Raw genomic sequence first — 20,676 nt, 5'->3', positions numbered from 1 at the left:
TTCATTCCAAATTCAGTTAAAAATGTTTCATCTTGAACAAGTGTTTTGAGTTCATGCGATTCTCCACAGGCTCCAGTCCGTAAAGCTCCACAGGAGGCAACAGGATCAGTTCTCCTGAGTTTTTAATGTTTTTTTCAGTGAAATGAAAATACTCTGCAGCTATCCCACACTGCTCAAACGCCTTTGTCAGTGGTTTTTTCTCCCTTTCTCATTGCCCTCCTCTGTTGTTTTTCTGCACTGTGTGCTTCTCACTCCAGCTCTTGTGACATCAGTGGCGAATGTCTGTGAGGAATTGCCTCGGGCCAGTGTGACTTTCAAAGGATAAGACAATTTGTTCCCTTGCCAATGAACAGTTTATTACATTTCTAATTATTGTTATTAGTCTGGCAGGTGGTGCCATGCATGATATTTTTACAACTGCCAAAGATGCAGGCACTTCTTTCATGATGAAAAAATAACCTGGGTAAGATTTAGAGGAAAACCAGGTGCTCTGCTGTTGTATGTGTTGGATAATTTCTTTGCACTAACGTGGTGCATTGGTTATTTTTAAAGCTTAAGCTGAAACATCCTGACTCCTGAAAGATTTTGTTGTGAGAGACCAACAGTAATTAGTGTTAGCAGCCTAGGTTAGATACGGAGGTTTCTCTCCCTCCCTCTCAAGTTCTTTCCTCTAATCTTTATTACTCTACTTGTTGTGCAAATTAAAGACTCATCATATTTATAAACTCTAACTCAGAGCTCACGTTAATCACTGCCTGAGAATCCTAAATACCCCTTTCCCGATGAAGACCTGGGCTCCTAAACATAGAGACTTGACTTTCTCTGCTCTGTGGGGTTGCATGCAGTCAGATTAAAGAAATAAAAATGATATAAATACTCTGTATTTATATCCCTCTCGAGCAGCCCAGTCCAGTTCCACCCATTGCTACCTGTACAGAGCAGTTTCTAAAACTCTGAGCGACCTGATCCAGTGAAAGGTGTCCCTGCCCATGGCGGGGTGTTGGGACGAGATGGTTTTTGATGGTTTTAGCCCCAAACTCTCCATGATTCCATGATAAATGATGTCTTTCATGCCTTTTGCACTGTAATACACAGTTTCACATTGATTATCCAGTAAATCCTGCATGATTTTATGTCACGCTTTTACCAAAGAGAAGAAGTGAATTCAATAGCAATAGAGACATAAATTTGTTTTACTCACTGATGGTTTCGATAGGCCAGCTGAAGAAAATTAGATGGGCCAAAGTCCAGCCAGAACTTAACCTGGCCATTGCTGTAAAAGGCAATAAAACTGTTCCTATAAATACATCAGTAACAAAGGAAGAGCGAAGGAGATTCTCCATCCTTTATTGGATGTAGAGGGAAGCACAGTGACAGCAGATGAGGAAGAGGCTGGATCCACCCAAGGATGCTGAGGCAGCTCTTGGAAGTGCTCCCTGAGCCACTGTCCAGCGTTTACCAGAAGCTCTGGCTGACTGGAGCTCGCTGGAGGTCAGCAAATGTCACACCCACCCACACAAAGGATCTGGAGGGGAATCCAGGGAATTGCAGACCTGCCAGCCTGACCTCAGTGCCAGGACAGGCTGTGGAGCAGACCCTCTGGAATGCCATCACGTGGCACGTACGGTGATCATGCGCAGCTGGCACAGGCCCATGAAAGGCAGGTCCTGCCTGACCAACCTGATCTCCTCCTGGGATAGGGTCACCCGCTCAGTGGGTGAGGGAAAGGCTGGGATGGGCCTGCCTGGACTTTAGGAAAGGCTTTGACACCACTTCCCACAGGATTCTCCTGGGGCAACTGGCTGCTCATGGCTCGGATGGGTGCACTGGTGGTAAAACACTGGCTGGAGCCCAGGGAACCGTGGTGGATGGAGTCACACTCAGCTGGGGCTGGTCACCAGTGGTGCTCCCCAGGCCCGGGACTGGGGCCAGTCCTGCTTAATGTCTTCATCAATGGTCGAGCTGAAGGGTTGGGTGCAGCCTCAGGAAGATTGGATCTCAGGAAAAATGTCTTCACTGAAAGGGCCATCGGTGGTGGAGTCCCCATTCCCGGGGGATTTAACAGATGTGTGGATGTGGCACTTGGGGATGTGGGTTAGTGGTGGCTCTGGCAGTGCTGGGCTAACGGTTGGGCTTGGTGATCCTAAAGGTCTTTGCCAACCTAAACAATTCCATGATTCCATGGTTGGTGCCACTTAACCAGCGTTGCAGTAGGAGCTACCCTGTTGTTACTCACGTGGCTGCTGTCTTAACAAACATAAAGCAACTTCTTCTGTTGTTCTCATGGTAAAAAGAAATTTATTCTGATAAAAACATGAATTTATTCTTTTAATATATACCCCTCTTTTCTTCTCCATTTGCCCGGCAGTATCAAACAATCATATTCAGTAAAACCAGACACACAAATTTGCTGCAATTATGCAAATGGATTTTACTGAATTGTACTTTAGTCTGAGGAGTTAAAGAGGTGGGACACTCCTCAGCTCTGTCCCCTACCCTGATGCATCATTGTGACAGGACAAGTTTCCTTAATACCATATTTTTGCCCCATAAAAATGGGACATAAACTGGCAGCACCAAAAAATTAGGTACATCCTGTAAGAAAAATGAATCGACAGAATAATTTAGGACAAAATTGAGTGGTTTTTGTCTTTCTGTGACTTGCAGGAACTGCAGCTGTGCTAGGATGGGTTCAGGATTTGGCTGACTTGTGTCTGCACCCGCCAGAGCTCCAGGTAGGAGCGGATCTTGCTGGAGCAGGGAGCATGGGCATGTTTTGGAGTCATTCCCTGCAGGGGCTGTTCAGCAGGTACAGGAGGCCAACAGTGGCACTGAGTCAAAATAGTGGCTGGAAAGATATTACAGAGCTGACTGCACCTGGTGCAGAGGAAAATGAAGCTGTCAGTCCCCTCCCCTTTCCCCATCACTTGTCTCATATTTCTGAGATACAGGTGTGTGGTTACTGTGTAAACAGAGCAAAGATTGTTCTTCTAGGCTAATAAGCTGCATGTTTTGGTTTGGTTTTTGTTCCTTACAGAATCTCTGCCAAAATACAGAAGCTTTACAGTGTGAACTCCTGCACTTCCACACCCCCTGTGCTCACTTGGGAGAAAGGCTTTGGTTTCTGGAGCCAGAATTCAGTCAGAGCCTGCCCCTCCGGCAGCTCTACTTCAGCCTTTTTGGAATATGTTTCAGGAATTTATTTCTGTCTTGTCCATGCACCATGTAATCCATCTTAAATTAACAGGTAAGGCATGAGCATGAAATTGGTGCTTGTTTTCACTGTGCCATTCACCAACCTACTGTGACTATCCAGGTAGCTCTGGCTGTGATAACTGGGGGAAAAAACCTGCCCTGTCTTCACTCTAAAAGTCATCAGAGCCAATTCTGATGATGTTGCTGTCTGCCACGGAGCCTGGGTGATAAAAACATTACACTAAAGGCATTACAAAGGTTATTTTGGATTATTTCCATAGAATCTTGTGAGACTGCTGCTCCTCCCAGTGCCACAACACCGCTTGCTGAGGTCTGGGGAGAAAAGCAAAAGCACAGGTGTGAGGAAGCTGCCATTGTACAACTGTGTAATCTGTGATGCAGACAAGTGATTTATGATTGCACGTTCCATGTAGCAGGAATGACACTGCCAGAGGTAAGAACAAGGAGGAAAATTCAGGCTCCCTTCGGGTGACAGACGAGTCAAAAATAAAGAGGATCCATTTTCAGCTTTCTGGCAAGTCTCATCAGGAGAGTCCTAGAGCAAAAAAGGGAAATGGGGCTTGCCTTTTGCAGTCACCCAACTGCCCCAGACTAACCAGTACTCACTAAGGTCCCCTCGAGAGGCAACTGGGAAAACTGGTGCCATTCCAGCTAACTGGAACACTCTGCACACACCTTGTTTGTCTCACATTGTGAAATTCCATATTAATGTACAGCATTTTCATGGACAGCTCTGACCACTTCTCTCTGGGCTTGATGGAGGGAAATGAGGATCAGCAGAATTACTGAAATTGGGTGTCCACCCCCTTCCAAAGAATGGAGAGCCCTTAGTCCCAAGGGCAGGTGTGGGGTAAAGTTGAAATTGCTCTGCTTCTCATGGACTGGACAGGGATCAAGGGAAAGTGAGGAAATTCCTGGAGTGCTGCTTAGCTGGGCAGGACCTGAAGTTGTCTGAATGGCATAGATTGGAAGCAGAATAACTTTCTGATGGTTTAATTGATTCTAGTTAATATTTCAAGTGCAGTGGCAGCTAAAAGTAATTGTGATTAATTGTTAGATTGCAAATAGCTCACACAGGCATCCAACATCCGAGCCTTGAAGCAGTTGAATCTGGTCTCATTCATAACAATATATAAGTGTTGAACACTTGAATTAACCATTCTGTTCCTCCTCTATTTTCAAGTTAGTTTGTACTTTGTTGTTGGTTTGGTTTGGTTTTTTTTTTCCTTTTGGACAATAATAAATTTTAGCAATTTTTTTGACTCTGCTGTCCTGCATTGCTTTTGAAAAGTGTTCCATTCCTTAGCTGTTTAAGGGAGTTTTCCAAGGAAAAGCAACATCAGACCAGGTGCTTGGCCTGGATTTGGGGACCCTGGGCAGTGTCTGCAGCCAGGAGTTGGCACGTGGGGAGGGAACCCACACCTCCTGGATGGCACCTGGATGGTTTCGGTGTGTTAATATGATTAAAGGATAAATAAGACTAAATGTTTCCTTAATAGGAGAAAATACCCAGCATTGACAGTAGTGATTAAGTTCTATTAAACAGTTGTTAGTTTGGACACCAGGTGATTAGTACATTCAAACCACTTCATTTCCAGACTTTGGCACCTTGGTCATTACTAACTCAAGCCATAAAGTTCAGTGAATCAAGTTGTAAATAGTTTTATTGGTCCCATGTTGGAAAAAAAAAAAAAATTGAGGGTTGTGAAATTCCTGGATGATTTCAAGTTATGCATTTCTTAAGTCCTCGTGTTTCTGCTTTCTGTTCTTTAGTTATTCGTCATTGCACAGGGTTTAAACTCTGCTTCTGCCTTTGCAAGAGCTTAATCCAATGTGCTAATTGAGAGCAGAGAGTTGTATTCCTAAAATAAAATAAACCAAATGGAGAGAGGGTTGGAGATGCTGCCAACAATGCCATCGTTATCCAGGGGAGGAATTTCCTCAAGGACACGAGTGGAACTGCTTTTACAGCTCCTGGAGAAAGGTCCATAGTTACCTACACACCGCTAATTATTGAATAAAACACAGACCCTTATGTTGCTGTTGGTTTGCTGAGAATAATTTTGAGAATTATTTCGTGTCCATTTTATGATAAGGTGTCCTTCCAGGTAGATTTTATTTATTTGTATTTTAAATGGAAGTTTAGGAATTGAGTTGTAAGGCCTGGACATATTTCAAGATGTCAGTGCTGTACAAGAAGGTTCATTTTAATACCTCTTAAGTGACTGGGAGCAAATTTTTGGTTTCTCCAAACCAATTTGAGGATTAGAAAGATGTGCTGGCTTCATCCTGGTTTAGCTTTCAAATTGCCATGTGTCCTGTTACGTCTGTTTATGATTTCAGTGACCCTTGCATCACTCCCATGCCACTTTACAAATTGCTGCCGAGGTGTTTATGGCGAGGTGCCTTTCCCAAATGTAAGCGATTTTCAGGAGCCTGCCCAGAAATCATCAGCTTTTACGGTGTGGTCACAGAAATGTGTGTGTTTACCAGGGTAAGGCCTCCTTTTTACCTTGGCAGTACATGTGGGTGCCTGCAGAAGCTCTGTGTGTGTGTGCTCGTGTGCCTGGGCAAGGCAAGGCAGGACAGCTCCATAACTCCAGGGAGAATGGAGGAGGTGACTCCGAGTCACCCACTTACTCACTGGCACACACTGTGGGAAACCTGTATTTTGTGGTTTTGCTGAGTGCTTTTTAGGCCAAGGCAGGCAAAAAGGCAGAAGCCCCCTCCTCATTACCGAATTTATCACTTATGGAAAGCAACCTTAGTGTCAGCTCTGAGACGAGGAGCTGCATTGGGAATCACAGCTAAGCACAGCAGGTGCTGAGCTGGCAGTTTCGCAGCAGATTGTGAAATTTGATCACACAATGGGAAATAGAGCCACTCCTTGAGGGCAATATCTGGAAACATAATGGGGAACCACCCTTCAAAGGTGATCTGGGTAATAATGGGGCTTAGAAACACTTTCTACCTGCTTTGCTTAGAAAATTATGAAAATTTTTAATAGTGTTACTGGTCTTTGCACAAGCACTCTATATTTAGCTGTACCTTGACTGGTCCTGAGCTCTGACTGGTCCTGAGCTCTGACACACCCAAGGCAATAAACTGCCCAGTGCCACCATCTCTGCAAGGTGGAAACTGGTAATAGAATTCTCAGTTCTCTTTGTCTCCTCTCCTCTCCTCTCCTCTCCTCTCCTCTCCTCTCCTCTCCTCTCCTCTCCTCTCCTCTCCTCTCCTCTCCTCTCCTCTCCTCTCCTCTCCTCTTTTTTCCTCCAGCTTTTCACCCCTATTTTTTTCTGGAATTTGGGCATTTTTAAACCCTCTGAGTAACCTGCACTGCAGATATTCCCTGGTAAATCTCTGTGTACTCACCCACGTTAATGAACACGGAACACCCAGCATTAATGCATTGGCCCCATGACACTCTGTGCTACTTGATGTCTCCCTCCTTTCTTCTTGAGATTGGCATAAAGATTGCACCTGTGCTCCTGCAGGTACTTTAGGCACACCACAGCCTCTGAATAATGTAGACTAATAGAAAAGACTTCAAAGAACCATAACACAGTTTTAAAAGGGCTGGAAGGAGAGGCCGACGGGAAATGTTATAAGAATTCCACCTTTCCTGCTTAGCTAAGCAGTAATTTAGAAGGACATGTAAAGTCTGTGCGAGTATTTCAAAGAAAACAAAAAGCAAACAAAAGCAGAGCACACTGCCCTGATGCTGGAGACAAAGGGAGGGAGGAGGGAGAGGCTCACAGCAAATCATCTGCTCCAGTTTGTCATTTTTAAGTCCTCAGACACAGGGTGAGCAGGGTAATGAAAATACTTAGAAAGATTTGGGTGTTATTTGAGAGAGGTGAACGCAAAGGGAAAGGAGAGTGGTTTAGCAGTGGCCTGAGCAAGTCATTATGTGATGGAAATCAGTTACCCAGGAGCTCATAGCAACAGAGAATAAATGCCTTTCCTTCTGGAGCTGTGGATATTCTGCTGGATCTCTACCTCACATCAAATTTAAACTCTGTCTAAGCCACTTGAGAGTTAATACCAGGCTGTTCTTTCCAAGACAGTGATTTCCACAGCCAGTGGAACTGTCAGTGCTGAGGAAACAATAAGTAGCAGACACTAGAACTGTCTGGATATTTGGAACTGGAAAGAAACTGCTGCAAGTCAGTGAATTCTGACATTTTATGAGTCAAAATTGCAGTGCACACTGTCCTTGTCTCCTAATAATTAGGGTAGAGAAAGGAGAAAGATTTTGAAGAGAACGTCCTATTTCAGAGTGAAATTCCCTCATTTTCACTCTCATGGAACCAGTATGGAGATCCCACCAGAGTGGGATTCCAGGACTGCACTTTGTGCAAAGTTAAGGCAGGTAACAACAGAACAAAGGTTTCAGAGCAAACTCCAGGGGCACACAGTGAGTAACTGCTCTGTCTGAACCCAACCTCATTTATGGCACTGAGGGATTGGTTTGGAAAAGTGCCTTTGGATAATCCTTTGTCAGTTTGGTCGTCAGGAATTTATCTGCTCCTGAAAGTCAGCTGCAGCAGAAAAGGGATTAGATATGTAACAGGATTACATAACAGGCTTTCTAAAGGGGAAATCTTGGGTTGGACATCCCAAGAAAATTGGACTCGACAATAATAACAACATAATTACTACTTTAAAGATAAGAGAAAATCAACTATGCTGATTTCTCTGATTATTTCAAGATATTATATGTGAGCACATGGACAAGCAGTTGATACAAGGAAAACAGAAGCAGTGATCTATAATAAAAAAATAAACTCCAGAACACAGGGGTACATTACAAAAAAAAAATATCTTTGATTCAATCATATATATATGTATTAGGACACAGAAATTCTCTCCTTCTCAAGGAAAAATCTTATTATGACCTTGCAGGCTGTAATCTGACATAAATAACAACAGGGCAGATGTTCTGGGAGAAAAAGAATCTTCTGCATTCCTCACAAGGGGACTGCAAATAAATACATTCCAAACCAGGATGGGCTGACAGTGATTTTTCTGTAATCACCCAACACACACCTCGCTGTCAGTGCCCACAGAGTATATAACAATCATGTACACCTCGAACTTATACACGGGTGGAGAGTGGTGACAGCACAGACCTGTGTGTGAAATCAGCAACTCAGAGAGTCTCTCTCCTTCCTTTCGTGGAGTCACACACCTCTCTTCTTTTCTTGCTGCAGATTTCAGACTCACTGGAAGAGCACTGGGAGAAAACACCCCTGAAGAAGCAGAAAATCTAAAGGTGGGAGGGCTGGAGAGCCAAAAGTCACCTCGTCCTCCTGGTGGGGTGACAAAAGTGCTGCCTCAACAGCACCTGGGCAATTTTATTGCTGTCATCAATGGGATGATTTTGCTTGTCCTTTTCCAGGCTTTTCTCTTAACCCCTGCCTCTGTGGGTGATAGCCCTGCTCTCCTTGCAGCTCTGACAGGAACAGTCTGGGTTCTGTCTCCTCCCCACGTTACTGGCAGGTCCCTGTCTTGTTTGCCCACAATGGGAATGTATGCAGTTGGAACAAGGATGAAGCCCAGGTGTTGATGGCGAGAGTTATCGTCAGAACTCCCAGAATGTTGAGTACAAACCCAGCTTTGGCCTAGAATTATAAAAGAGAAACGTTGTTAGCACTCCTGAGCACTTTTTGCCTTCCTTGCTGGTTAGGGTTGTTTGTATGGTTTGATTTTCTCTTTGGCCTTTTTTCACAACTCCACCAAATTTGATTTAAGTAGGTTTTCTTCACAAATACGATTTGTATAAAGGGAAAGGTTTCCATTGGATAAAACTCTTAAAACTAGAAATCCTGAAATCTTTTCAATCCACTTCTCTTCTGAGCTGGTATTTCTCTCTAATGTTACTTTGAGTTTCTTCTTGGATCAATTTTAAGTTAGAAAAGTTATCAAGAGACATGGCACTGCTGTCCTTGTTTCTTTAGTGATTTCCTGAGGCATCAGGGCACCCAGTGAGATGTGCCAGGCTGTTCCCTGTCCCTGCAGAAGAGCTGCCCAGGTGACAGGGCTCTTTGACACCCTCGTGCTCTATATTTGGGCTTTTCAAGCAGTTTAGACACTGACAGCTGTTATTATAAAATCTTCAAGAGGTCCTGGCTGTTCTTTAAAAGCTCATTAGCAGCTTTGTAAGATTCTCAGAGTGTACCAGAGACAGTGTGACCCTTTATTACTGCACATGTCTTCTTTCCATTTGACAAAAGCCGGGCACACTGACTTTTCTAACGCTCCCCCAAGAGGAGCCAGCTTTAGAAAAAGGAAAGATCAAACCTAGGGGTGAAAATTCTGGAAAGAAAGTGGTTTTTTTTGTTTCTCACCATATCAATAACCTTGAGCTGTCCATAGGAGAAGACAATGGCATTGGGAGGAGTTGCCACGGGGAGCATGAATGCCAGCGATGCAGAGAGTGTGCAGGGCAGCATGACATAGAGAGGGTTGAGGCAAATGGCTTCAGCCTGTGCATGAAAAGAGAGCAGAGATGGTGATTTTGATACCCAAAAATGCACAGAAACCTTTTGGCAGAGAACTGATTCTATTTGTCCATGTCAGAAGCCTCGTCCTTCCCCAGACTCTGCAGCCACTCATATTTTGGTGCTGCTTCAGACACTTCCAGCATCCTTATGCAGCAAATGCAAGAATTGATTTTGTGGTCAGGGCTTTGTGTTGCTCCTGTATAAATGGATAAATAATTCTTATATTTTACTCTAAACCCTGACTTCATATTGCTTAAGAACAAAATTAAATTATCAGGGGAGGCAGGTGAAGCTCTGAAGGTGAGAGCTTTGGTTTAGGGGTTGGCTGGGGTCTGCAGCTTATGCAAAAAAGATTTTGGAGGAGCTCATTCCAGTTTCTGTCTGGAACCAGCTTTTCAGTTGGCAGAACCCTGTCTCCTCCAGCAACAGGAATCTCCTGTGGAAATGCAGAAGTGTGAATTAGGTCACCTTCAGAGACTTCTGGAAGGCCAGTGGTGGGGGTGAAATACAGGCATAGAATATTGCAGGGAAGCAAACGCTGCTGCTGGTGCTGTCTCCATGCAGAACAAATTGGAAAAAACAAGTACAGCTGGCAGTGATTTCATGTTTAGGCCAGAAGGCCAAGTCTAATATGCCAATGAATTTAATCCCTTTGCTTTTCACCAGCAATGATTTCAGAAAGGTCGAACTAGGCACAGAGTGTGTCTGTATATGCACACACACACCTATATTTTTGTTTTAAGTCTTGTACCCCTGATGGGACACAGGAACCAGTGCTTGGCTTTGTCAGCCAAGTTTTGACAACTGAGTAGCTGAAAACTGTCCTTATAAGAGCATTTTGGAATGCTGGGACTCACCATTGAAGCCAGAATGGGAAGGAAGAGGGTGGTGGTGGCCACGTTGCTGGTGCACTCGGTGAAGGTGGCGATGAGGAGACACAGCAGGAAGGCAATGGCTGGGGGAGGAATGGTCTCCAGAGGGGTCAGTTTGGTGCCCAACCACTCAGACAGACCAGATTCCTGCAACAGAGCAAAGAAGGATGCCAGTTTGGAGGGGAGAGAGCCACACAACTGTCCCAACCCTCCCTTCTCAGAGCCGTGCTCCTGCAAACTGCTGTCTGCAGAAAAGCAGAGCCAGTGCTCCCAGGCAGGATTGTTCAGTAGGTTAAATAAAAACAAGCATTATTTCCCTTCCAAGGAACTGGAAAGGAGGAGATACTGCATTTATAGTGCATTATTAACAGCAAATAATTATTTCTCTGTTCAGATCATTACTTGTACATGATCAGTATTTGAGGTGCTTTTTTTTTTTAATGTAAGCAAAGATAACTTGAATTAATTTCCTAAAATGTTTTTATATGTATCTTATCAGATGCTCTAGTGATTTAATGTCATTTCATCACATTGCCTGGGATCTTGATAACTGTCTGAAGCTTTTCACACCCTTCCTCCTTGTCAGTCACTGGGAAGCAGCAGCATCCTCCCTGTCATTCTGGGCTTTCTGCAGCAGCTTTTATGCATTTGATGATTTATTCTAGAATAAATTAAAGTGATTTCTTAAATATTTCCTTTTCCAAACATGTACTTTTACATTTTAATTTTGATCTTTGAATTCTAAACTAGTATTTCCAGGCACTTGAAGCCCTTTAGAATTTCTTTATTGTCTATAGATTTAATAAATGGATTGTCTGTTCCATCACTTAAATCATTACTGAAAAATAACGTGTAGCACTGGGCTCCTGGCAGATTCCTGCAGATGTTTTTTACCTGCTCCTGAAGTTTCTCCAGCAAGCTCTGCATTTCTCTTCTAATAGTTTAAATTAAATCCTATTTCTGTAAATCCTTGCTTTGAAATACTTTGGAGACCCCTCCTGGGTACATTATCTCCTCATGCTGGCCACATCAATTACATTTTATTTAAAAGAACCTTCAATGTGCCGGGGCAGTTTCTTAATCAGCCCCTTTTCCAGAAACACGGTTAATCGTGCTGCCCTGAGTGGCGGTGCCATCCCATTGCACCGGGAACTGATCCCAGGACTTCAAGGATGGTCCCACCGCCAGGAGCTGGGGAAAGCAGCATTTGATGCTCCCAGTGTGCCCTCTGGTGTCCTGGGACAGCACCAAGAGCGAGATGGAAAAGAAACCACCCAGGAAAACACGAATCCCAGGTGAGCCGAGGAATGTTACCTCACTGCCTTTGGCCAAGGCAAAGCCACCTCCCAGCAGGAACACGATGTTCCATGGCATCTTCTCCTGAACGAGTTTCCAGTCCAGGAGGGGTGGAGGTGCCCGGAACTTTGCCCTGGCCCCTGGAACTCAAAAGAGATTTTGTGAAGGGAGAACTCCTTGGTGGGAGGTGAGTTAAGTCTGAGCATCAGGAATCCCTTCTGCCAGCACACTCTGGAATTGCCTCCCGAAGCAAATGCCGGGAGAACCATCAACAAAGGTTTTAAAACTTGACTTGCAAAAGCTCTAATGAATGATCTGTAGCTGCTCCAAGAAGCACAGGAGGAGGCAGGGAAGGGTGAGTTAAAGGTGTGTGGCAACAACTCCGTGTGTTTCTGTTGAGTCATGTATTCCATCCTGAAGATTCCAGCCTCGGAATCCTTTACACGTGTATAACAGGGGTGGGAACACTCCTGGGATAAGGGCTTCCTACTTAGTGAAATTATGAGAAACAGAGAATTTTATGGGATATGTGCCTTGCCTAACCTGAATCACACAGCTGGAAGAGCAGTTTGAATTGTTATTTAATATTTGAAATTTCCTTTGTAAACCCAAAATGCAAAATTTCCCACATACCTATACTGACAGTCGATCTTTGGTGCTTCAGTAACTCACCTGTTTGCTCTTCCTCTCTGCCCTGGTTGGAAAAGTCAGAAGGGAGAATGAAGAGCAAAATTGAAATGAAGAGGGCAACTGTAGCATCAGTGACATAGCTGCAAGAGACCAACCAGATGTTTAGTCAGCTGTGTTTTCAGCTGGATAAAATCCAGCCTTATTTCATTTTTTATTCCAAGTGAGGAGGAGAAGGAGTGGCACTACCTTGTATCATCTTTGTTGAAGAGAACTGTTGCCCAGCCTGGGAAGAACCCAGGCTCTCTTGTAAACCACAGCACCACCAGGAGAACGAAGAGGATCAAAACTTGTATTTCTGCAAATTTCATTTTGCCCAGTTTTTTGCTCTCTTCCTTTATGATTTCATAGGCCTGTTTCTCCTTAGCCTTGGCGGCAGGACTGGCACCACAACCAAAATTCTTCTTAAAACTGGAAGAAAATGGATGAGAAATATCAGGGAATTTTGCCAGGTATCCTCAGAGTTAAGAATCCAAATTTTATACTCAATCATAATGTCTTTATATGCATTTATATATGAATATTGGAATTAAATATCTTATAATTGGCAACCACGGTGAGTACTAACTGCATGTCTTGACAAAAAAAGCTTCCTGCCCCTAAAAGCTCCTGAGTTAAACATAAAGAAGTGAGTTATGTGTGCACATGAGGGAAAAAATTACAGAATCACAGAATGGTTTGTGTTGGAAGAGACCTTAAATTCCATCTCATTCCAACTCCTGCCATGGGCAGGGACACCTTCCACTAGACCAGGACAATGTTAATGTGATTGACAAGGCTGCTTGATCACTAGGAAGTAAAGAGTTGCCAAGCTTTTTAAAACGACAGAAAATGAGAATTTTAAGGTGGATTTTGAAGATCAAAGTACCATTTCAGGTGTTACAGCACTCTTGCCATGTAAAATAAGGGAAGTTGTGGTAATACAAACATGATTGGCTGAGTATTAAGCAGGCAGGCAATGCAAGCTGGTTGTGTGGGGTGATCTGCACCAGAACTAGCACAGAACTAATCCTCTAGGTCTGAAGCAACCCTGGTCACAAAGGCATTTACCAGCTCTCTGTAGAAATCAGTTTCCTCATTTGGAGCATAGCCATCTCTTAGGACATGACAGCAATGCTGCAGAACAGGTCAAACGCACCCAGAGCTTCCTATTCTCATCTACAGAGTACATTGAGCTGGGATTTGATCAGATTCCTCGAAGAAAAACTTGCAGAATTTGAACAGAGCGTGCTGCTCTGGTCTCTGTTGTGTGTGAGGACTTTGTCACCTGCTGTGTGATTTTTCTCATCAGAAAAAGGGTCACTTGTGCTAAACGAGTCCTTGGTTCCAGCCCATCAGCTGGATTGCAGGGGCTCAGGGGTACTCACTCGAAGCCCAAGTACAGAATCTGCAGCCAAATCCACGCCAGAATCAGCAGCACCACCATGGTGGGGAAGGCGAAGGAGAACCAGGAGGCAAAGTTGATGATGCCACCATTGACAGGATAGATGCTGGAAAATGCAGGTGGCTGTTAGCATCCAAAATTCCACATTCTCTTCTGTCCTTCATTAATGAGTCGGAAAAGGGGAGGTTCTGTGGGGCCCATTAAGGAAGAGAAGCTCCCTTCCCAGGAAAGGGACCAAACTGACTTTTTCCTTCTCTGTGCTGCCTGGGAGTCAGCTGTAGCAGAGTGATGCAGTTTGGTGGGTGTGTGATCCCACATTCAGCCAGACTTACTCATTAATTTGTCCCTGCAGCACCAGATTTGGTGTTGTCCCAGTCAGAGTGGCGATCCCTCCAATGCTGGATGAGTAACAAATACAGAGCGACATTCCCTTGGAGAGTTTCAGGTGTTTCTCCTCAAGCACTTCATTTCTCTTTCTCTCTTCCTCAACTGTCAGGACATGAGAATCACCTAGATCCCAAGGAACAAAAGAGATGCAGGAGCTATATTGGACAGGAAAAGGCCTTGGGCCTGCATAATTCAATTATTTCAAGGCTAGGACGCAATGGATTCAGAGCTGAAGGAACCAAACTTCCTCATTTTAAGGCTGGCACTGTTAATTCTTTGACCTTCTGCCCATTTTCACTGGTTGTCTTGACACAGCAGTTTTTCAGAGGAGAATTTGAAATGTGTGACCAAGTTTGAACCTACTGCTGGCACTTCCTGGTGAGCCAGGGCAATGTCTGAACTGCACGTGGAGGGGAGTGAGGCAGGAATTCAGGGAATTCTAACAGAGCTGGAGGGGCTGGGCTGAAGTAAACTTGTCTGCTGGCACTCAGATTTATGTCCAGAAACCCTGGAATCACCTCAAAGATGGGGAGAGGGCAAGACAGCTAGTAAAGAGCTATTGTTCCTTGATTGTGTACCTTTGGATTAGAAAGATCATTTTAATCCCTAACTTTCTGGCTGGAAATAGGCCAGAAATTTTGCCTTGGGAATTCCCTATTATCTGATAAGTTACACAGTAGATAATAATTGAACTAATATAAATATGCAGGGAAATAGCAAGCCTGATGTAAAGGCTTCCCCTAGCGGAGAATTTATACTTTTTGTTGGTTTATTGAGTAGTTGTAACCTCTTTGTATTTTTGATTTAGCTTCAGCCAAGTCAGTAGCTCATTGTGGTTTTGTCTTGTTCACAGAAGAGCTTTGTGGTGGTCAGGATGCTTTAGGGGCAGTCTCCTTCCAGAATTTACTAGGAACTCTTACGCCAGAAGAAAGCACCAGGTCATCCTCCACCACCCTGAAGAGAAAATCACCCACAACCCTTTCACCTTTTTCCTCTGGTTCCTTGAAGCTGTCAGGTGACTTTTCCTGCAGCTCAAAGGCTTTGTTGGTGTGTTCAGACACTTGGCCAGTGGTGCTGGACTCGATTTCTGACTTGTGCAGCTGCTCCATCACTGCCTGTGCTATGGGGACCATCATGGCAGTGGTGGCCGTGTTGCTGATCCACATGGACAGGAAGGCTGTCACGACCATGAAACCCATCAGGAGTCTGGAATGAGAAGGTTTGGAAAAGCTGGACTCAGGAAAATCAGGACTCAACCCCGCAATGCTCTTTATTTTTGTTACAGAGTCAGCTACAGATGCTGGGTTTGGAAAATGCTCAGCAATCCCCACCCAGCACTTCCTCTTGCCCTGGTCTGCTTGGTGAGGTACCAAGTTAAGATTTAACATTAATTTCTCTTCTTCAACCAATTTTTTGCATTCTTGCTGTTAGGAAAATGGAAGCTGGTAGCTTGGAGAAAGCAGTTATTACAGTCAGATCCTGCTCATTCAACATTCTTCTGAGGAAGACATTTCTCAATAATACATTAATGCATTATAATACATTTTGAAGAGGAATTGCAAGCTGAATTTGATCCCAAATGGCAATCAGTTTAAGCCATAAGGAAGATGAACTCTTTCTTTTTTTTCCTCTTATTGTTTGATCCCACCTCTATTATTTAAGATTCTCTTCCCACTCATCTAAAATTCTAATCCTCGTTTCAGTATTACTTTGTTATTTGTCTCAAAATTATTCTTTAGATGAAATGTAGATTATGTATCAGATGAAAAGGGGTTTATCTTGTATGCATTTTTATTCTATTGCTTTGTAATTTCCTTCGGTATTCCCTCTTCTTATGAGCTGAGACAGATTAAACAGGGTGATGCAGCCTGTGCATAGCTTGAAGTTCCAGTCTGGGAAACATTTGTTGTTTTCAAAGCAAGCACACCCATATTTTCTCTTCTCTTTGCAATCAGCAGCAGGCAGAATGTCCACGTCTTCTGTGTTCCAGCTGTGGTCTTGCCTGATTGTCCAAAGCTGTGCTCGTGGCCCAGCCTGGCAGCACCCTTCTCTTTCCATCATTGCCTCTCTTGTTGCTATTTCCCCACCTAAAGCCCTTTGGAATTCCACAAACAAGGTGTGGAACACCTCAAAGGATCCCCATTTGCAAGGCTTGCTCAGGCATTAACTCGCTTGGGCCATAGGAAAGCATTTGTAGGGAAAGATTTGCAGATTCCCATCAGAGATCTAAAGCCATAAAATCCTTTATCCCACAGCATTTCCAGCACTGTAACTCACAGGGCTGGTCTGACACCAGTGATGAGCAGGACCCTCAGAGCCACTCGCTTGTGCAGGTTCCAGTTCTCGATGGCAATGGCCATCATCAGGCCCCCCAAAAAGAGCATATTGGTGTCCTTCAAGTATTCCCGACAGACCTGCAAGGTGGGAGAAGAGAGAGGGAATAGTCACAAGAGAGAGGGCATTTTCTGAGGGAGGTTATTCCAAAGGCATGAGCAGGGAGTAACTCTGGGCTGCATCTGAATTTGCTTGGATTTCAGATTAGCAGCTCCACCCAGAGCTCACTCTGGGCCGTGCAAGTTCTAGTCCATGGAGGAGACAAGAGAATAATTACAACAATAAAAATTAAGTTTAAATGAAATAATAATACTATCAACAATATAAATATAATGATGGTGATGATGACAATTATATAAATCTGGGGAATAACCCCAGAATAAAAGAAGATGATGGAGTAATACACGGAGCAAGATCTCTTACTGTTGTTGAATCCATGATATTCATTACTGGGAACAGCAGGATGGGCAGGAGAGCTGTGACAGCCAAAGGCAGGGCTTCTGTGCACCAGAAAAGTGCCATCACTATGATCACGTAGCCACATTCTGCCTCCTGCCATGGGAAGGGGACAGGCAATCAGAACATGCTGAACATCGAACCCGGGCCTCCTCCAGAAGCCAAGGCCTCATAATCACATTCATTGCCTGATAAAGGGATTAGAGAAAAGGTTATTTCCTGTGCTTCTCTCCCATCTAGGCTCTGACCTATGCAGATCCTAATCAAACGAGAAACTGTGCAGCAATCTCATCAGAACTCTGAGGAGAGCATGAGACATTCCGTGGGGGCAAAAATAGTACATGAGGAAAAGAAACATGGATGACTTTGGACTTTCCATGATAAGGGATTGGCAATCACTGCACAGGCTTCTCGATTGTGCTGATGGTGTTACATTCTGTATTTATGTCCTTGAGTTGTACAATTAGTTACTGATCTAGTCAGGGCTTCTCCACCTGTTTCCGTACGGGCTTCAGGTCATGGCCCAGGTGAACCACAGCTAATTTCAACTCCTTGTACTGTAAATACTTTTATAACTTTTCACTGGATTTTTAGCTTAGTAGAGACTTTGAAAGGCTCACTGGCAGACTGGTCACAGATCATTTCAGCTTCCACTGACTTTGTCTTGTTTGTTTGAGGAAAGTGAGATCCCCTATTTCATGTCACTCTTTTTCTGAGAAAACATTGATTCAGTTCTGCTTTGGACAACCACTCCGAATTTCGTGTAAAAATGTTTAAGTCAGTCCCTGTACACTGAAAGGATTCAAAATTACTTCTCACAACAGTGGCATTTGGTTGGGCTGAGGAAGACAGCAAGAAGAAGTAAAATTGGAGGTTTTGGTGTCTTGCTCATTTTGGAACTTGCTCAATAATGGGAGACACCAAATCCAAAGGAAGAAAACCTTGGATAAAGGATGTCCACTAAAATACACTGGACAGTATGAATGGAACTGTAGTGATGCTTATTGAGGCTGGATTACAGAGGATTAAACCAAGGAACTGGGATAATGGGTGGCAGGATTGAATTTGCGAGGCTTTGGAACACGCTCGGGAATTCTGAACGTGGTGTGGAGGTTACAGAGCTGCTGAAGGGAAAGAATGAGCAGGGAGCTGAGCAGTCTGGAGGAAAGAAGAAGACAGCAATCTTGGTGTGGATTACCAAAGCAGATAGGCTGAAGAAGTAAATCTGAAAGAGATCCCCGAAGATAGGAAAATATTCCTTTTTGAGCCTTATTTTTGAACAAGAGCATTCAGAACCTCTATTATTCATCCCACTGATCACTGAGAGCAATTTGCCATTTTGACCATCCTTCTCCATTTTTATTATTAAAAGACACAGATGGGTGCCTTTTGAGAGACCCTAGCAGAGCTTTGGGATGTAACTCATAGGCCATTGTCTTCCATTGTGCTGTGAACAGGCTCTCAGTAAAAGCTGGAAAAGGGGTTTTCCCAAAGTCAGCCATCCTGTAAGGACATTAGCCTGCCTTTCAGCAAGATTTTTAGCATTGTTTGCTCTCAATTACAATAGCTCAGTGTCCAGTGCTATGTCATTATAGGGCAGGTTAATAGATCAACAGAATAGAAAAAATGTGAAATTCCACCCTGTAGCTGCTGGCTCACACCACTGTGTGCAGAGGCACCAGCTTTTCCTGCTCAGCAGTGGCACAGTGCACAGTTTTAACCCCCAAAAAACCTTCTTAAAGGTTCCCTTAAATCACAAAGGGAAAAATCCAGGACGTTTTCAATTTTTGTCTTGTTACCAACTGCATAGAAACCAGAGGGAGCAATTTTCAAAGAGGAACTGAACCAAGACTGCCAAATCATTGCACAGGCACCTCCAAGGACTCACTGTATGTAACAATGCCTCCAGCAAATGAGCTTGAACCTGTGGCCTCGGGACAAAAAAAATAAATAATCTCTCTCTGGCTCCTTAGAACTTTCCTGATCCTGATCTCTTTTCACTTCAGTAACTCCTTTGCCTATGGAAAGTTAACTAGCAAAAAAAGGTATTTTCTTTTTTTTTTTTTTTTTTCCCTTCCTAGAGAGCTTTTAAGTAATAATTTAAACTATTTTATTTACGTAGCGAGGGAATGAGAGGCCACACCTGAGCAGCTGCCACATCGCAGCTCCAGCCCGTGCCACTTGTGCTTGCAACCCAAACTCTGATATCTCAGATACAGACCTGTGAGGAAGACAGAGCTTTGGGACAGGCAGGGAAGAGTTAGGGAGGTGGAGAATGAAGTTTGGAGAAGGAGTCTTTAAACTGGGAGTCAGTGGGGATTGGGAGGCAGAGACCAGATGAAAGAGTTAGGACTTGGTGTCCAAAGACAAGGGACAGGAGGGGTAGTTTGGGACGATTTCATGGTGCTGGAGCTGTAATAAGAGACCAGAGATCAGATCTTTCTGCATGAAGACGTTGGGAGTGCAAGAAACGGTGAAGAAGCAGCAGAAGCCTGGTAGTCTGTCAGCTCACAGCTCTCCCTTTAAATGATCAATGTCCCACAAGTACCTGCCCAGATCCTACAGCTCCTTGTAGTCATCTTTTCTTGAAGAAACCCTGAGCCAGGGGTCTTCCAGAACTTGGTGTTTTAAATTTAAAATCCTAGTTTGGGAAGATTCTTACAGAAATATGCTAAATCAAAACTGAAATGTTATTTTCCCCTATGTATCGGAATGTCTTGTCTTCCTAAAAATGCCTCTTCTGAGTGGCAGTGACAAGATAAAAAATAAAGTAAGATGTGGACTGGACACTGTTAGAAAATGAAAAGGGGGGTTAAAATGGAGCCTTATAATCTTCAGCATAGAAAGTCCTTTTCTAAATCAGCCAGATGCAAGGCAAGAGTCACAAAATCTGATCTCACTGAGTGTTCTTCTAGAAGATGGAATCACAGATGTTTCTGCTCATCCATCTATGCCCCACTGCTTTTATATTGCCCTAATATGCTCAGGAAAAAAACCCAAGAGATCTCCAAGCAGTAGATGCAGGTGCTCTGAGAAAGAATCTCTTCACCCTTGAAAGGGACAGCTCTGAGATGTGGAGGCCTGTAAATTGAATTTTAAAATTTCTTACCTTGCTGGGCAGAACCAGAGGCAGAGGGAGAAACACGAGGGGGACCAAGATTATGATGAGGTATTTCCTGCAGGCCAGGACCGCCTGCCAGGAGAAAGCCATGGTGCTGGAGCTAGCCCAGTGCTGAACAGCCTGGAATCTGCTGCTTGGAGCCTATATAAACACCAGGCAATATTAACCATTGACCTCAGGAGACTGGGTGTTGTTTTTGGAACTGTAATCGGAGAAAGAAGGAAGAGAACAAAGAAGGGAGGAGACAGCAGAAGAGTGTCAGAGCAGGAACTTTCTCAGGAGAATCTTTCAGAAAGGTGATAAATCCATTAGAGAATTAACTCCTTGTGGGGCAAGTAGGTTTTTGAATGCATCCTGAAATGACCTACACTTTCAAAAAAGAACGTTAGTGATTTGGTCTCTAATAATGCCCTCTTT

At 43.9% G+C, this 20,676-nt stretch overlaps 1 protein-coding gene across 1 annotated transcript; it reads right to left on the bottom strand.

The window, feature by feature from the left end:
• Positions 1-8,708: 8,708 nt before the first annotated feature.
• On the bottom strand, positions 8,709-20,349 carry SLC13A2 (solute carrier family 13 member 2; the record flags this gene model as incomplete). The annotated part of the gene is made up of 12 exons (XM_082294892.1): positions 8,709-8,840; positions 9,567-9,704; positions 10,580-10,741; positions 11,909-12,030; positions 12,563-12,660; positions 12,767-12,988; positions 13,945-14,067; positions 14,294-14,471; positions 15,334-15,554; positions 16,626-16,762; positions 17,106-17,234; positions 20,248-20,349. 12 exons carry the CDS (start codon positions 20,347-20,349, stop codon positions 8,709-8,711), a joined length of 1,764 nt encoding a protein of 587 aa, XP_082151018.1.
• Positions 20,350-20,676: the final 327 nt, after the last annotated feature.

Source organism: Coloeus monedula (assembly GCF_965178545.1).
Source record: "Coloeus monedula genome assembly, chromosome: 20".
In the NCBI taxonomy this organism is placed as follows: domain Eukaryota; kingdom Metazoa; phylum Chordata; class Aves; order Passeriformes; family Corvidae; genus Coloeus; species Coloeus monedula.
This window is presented reverse-complemented; position numbering and strand designations above follow the sequence as displayed.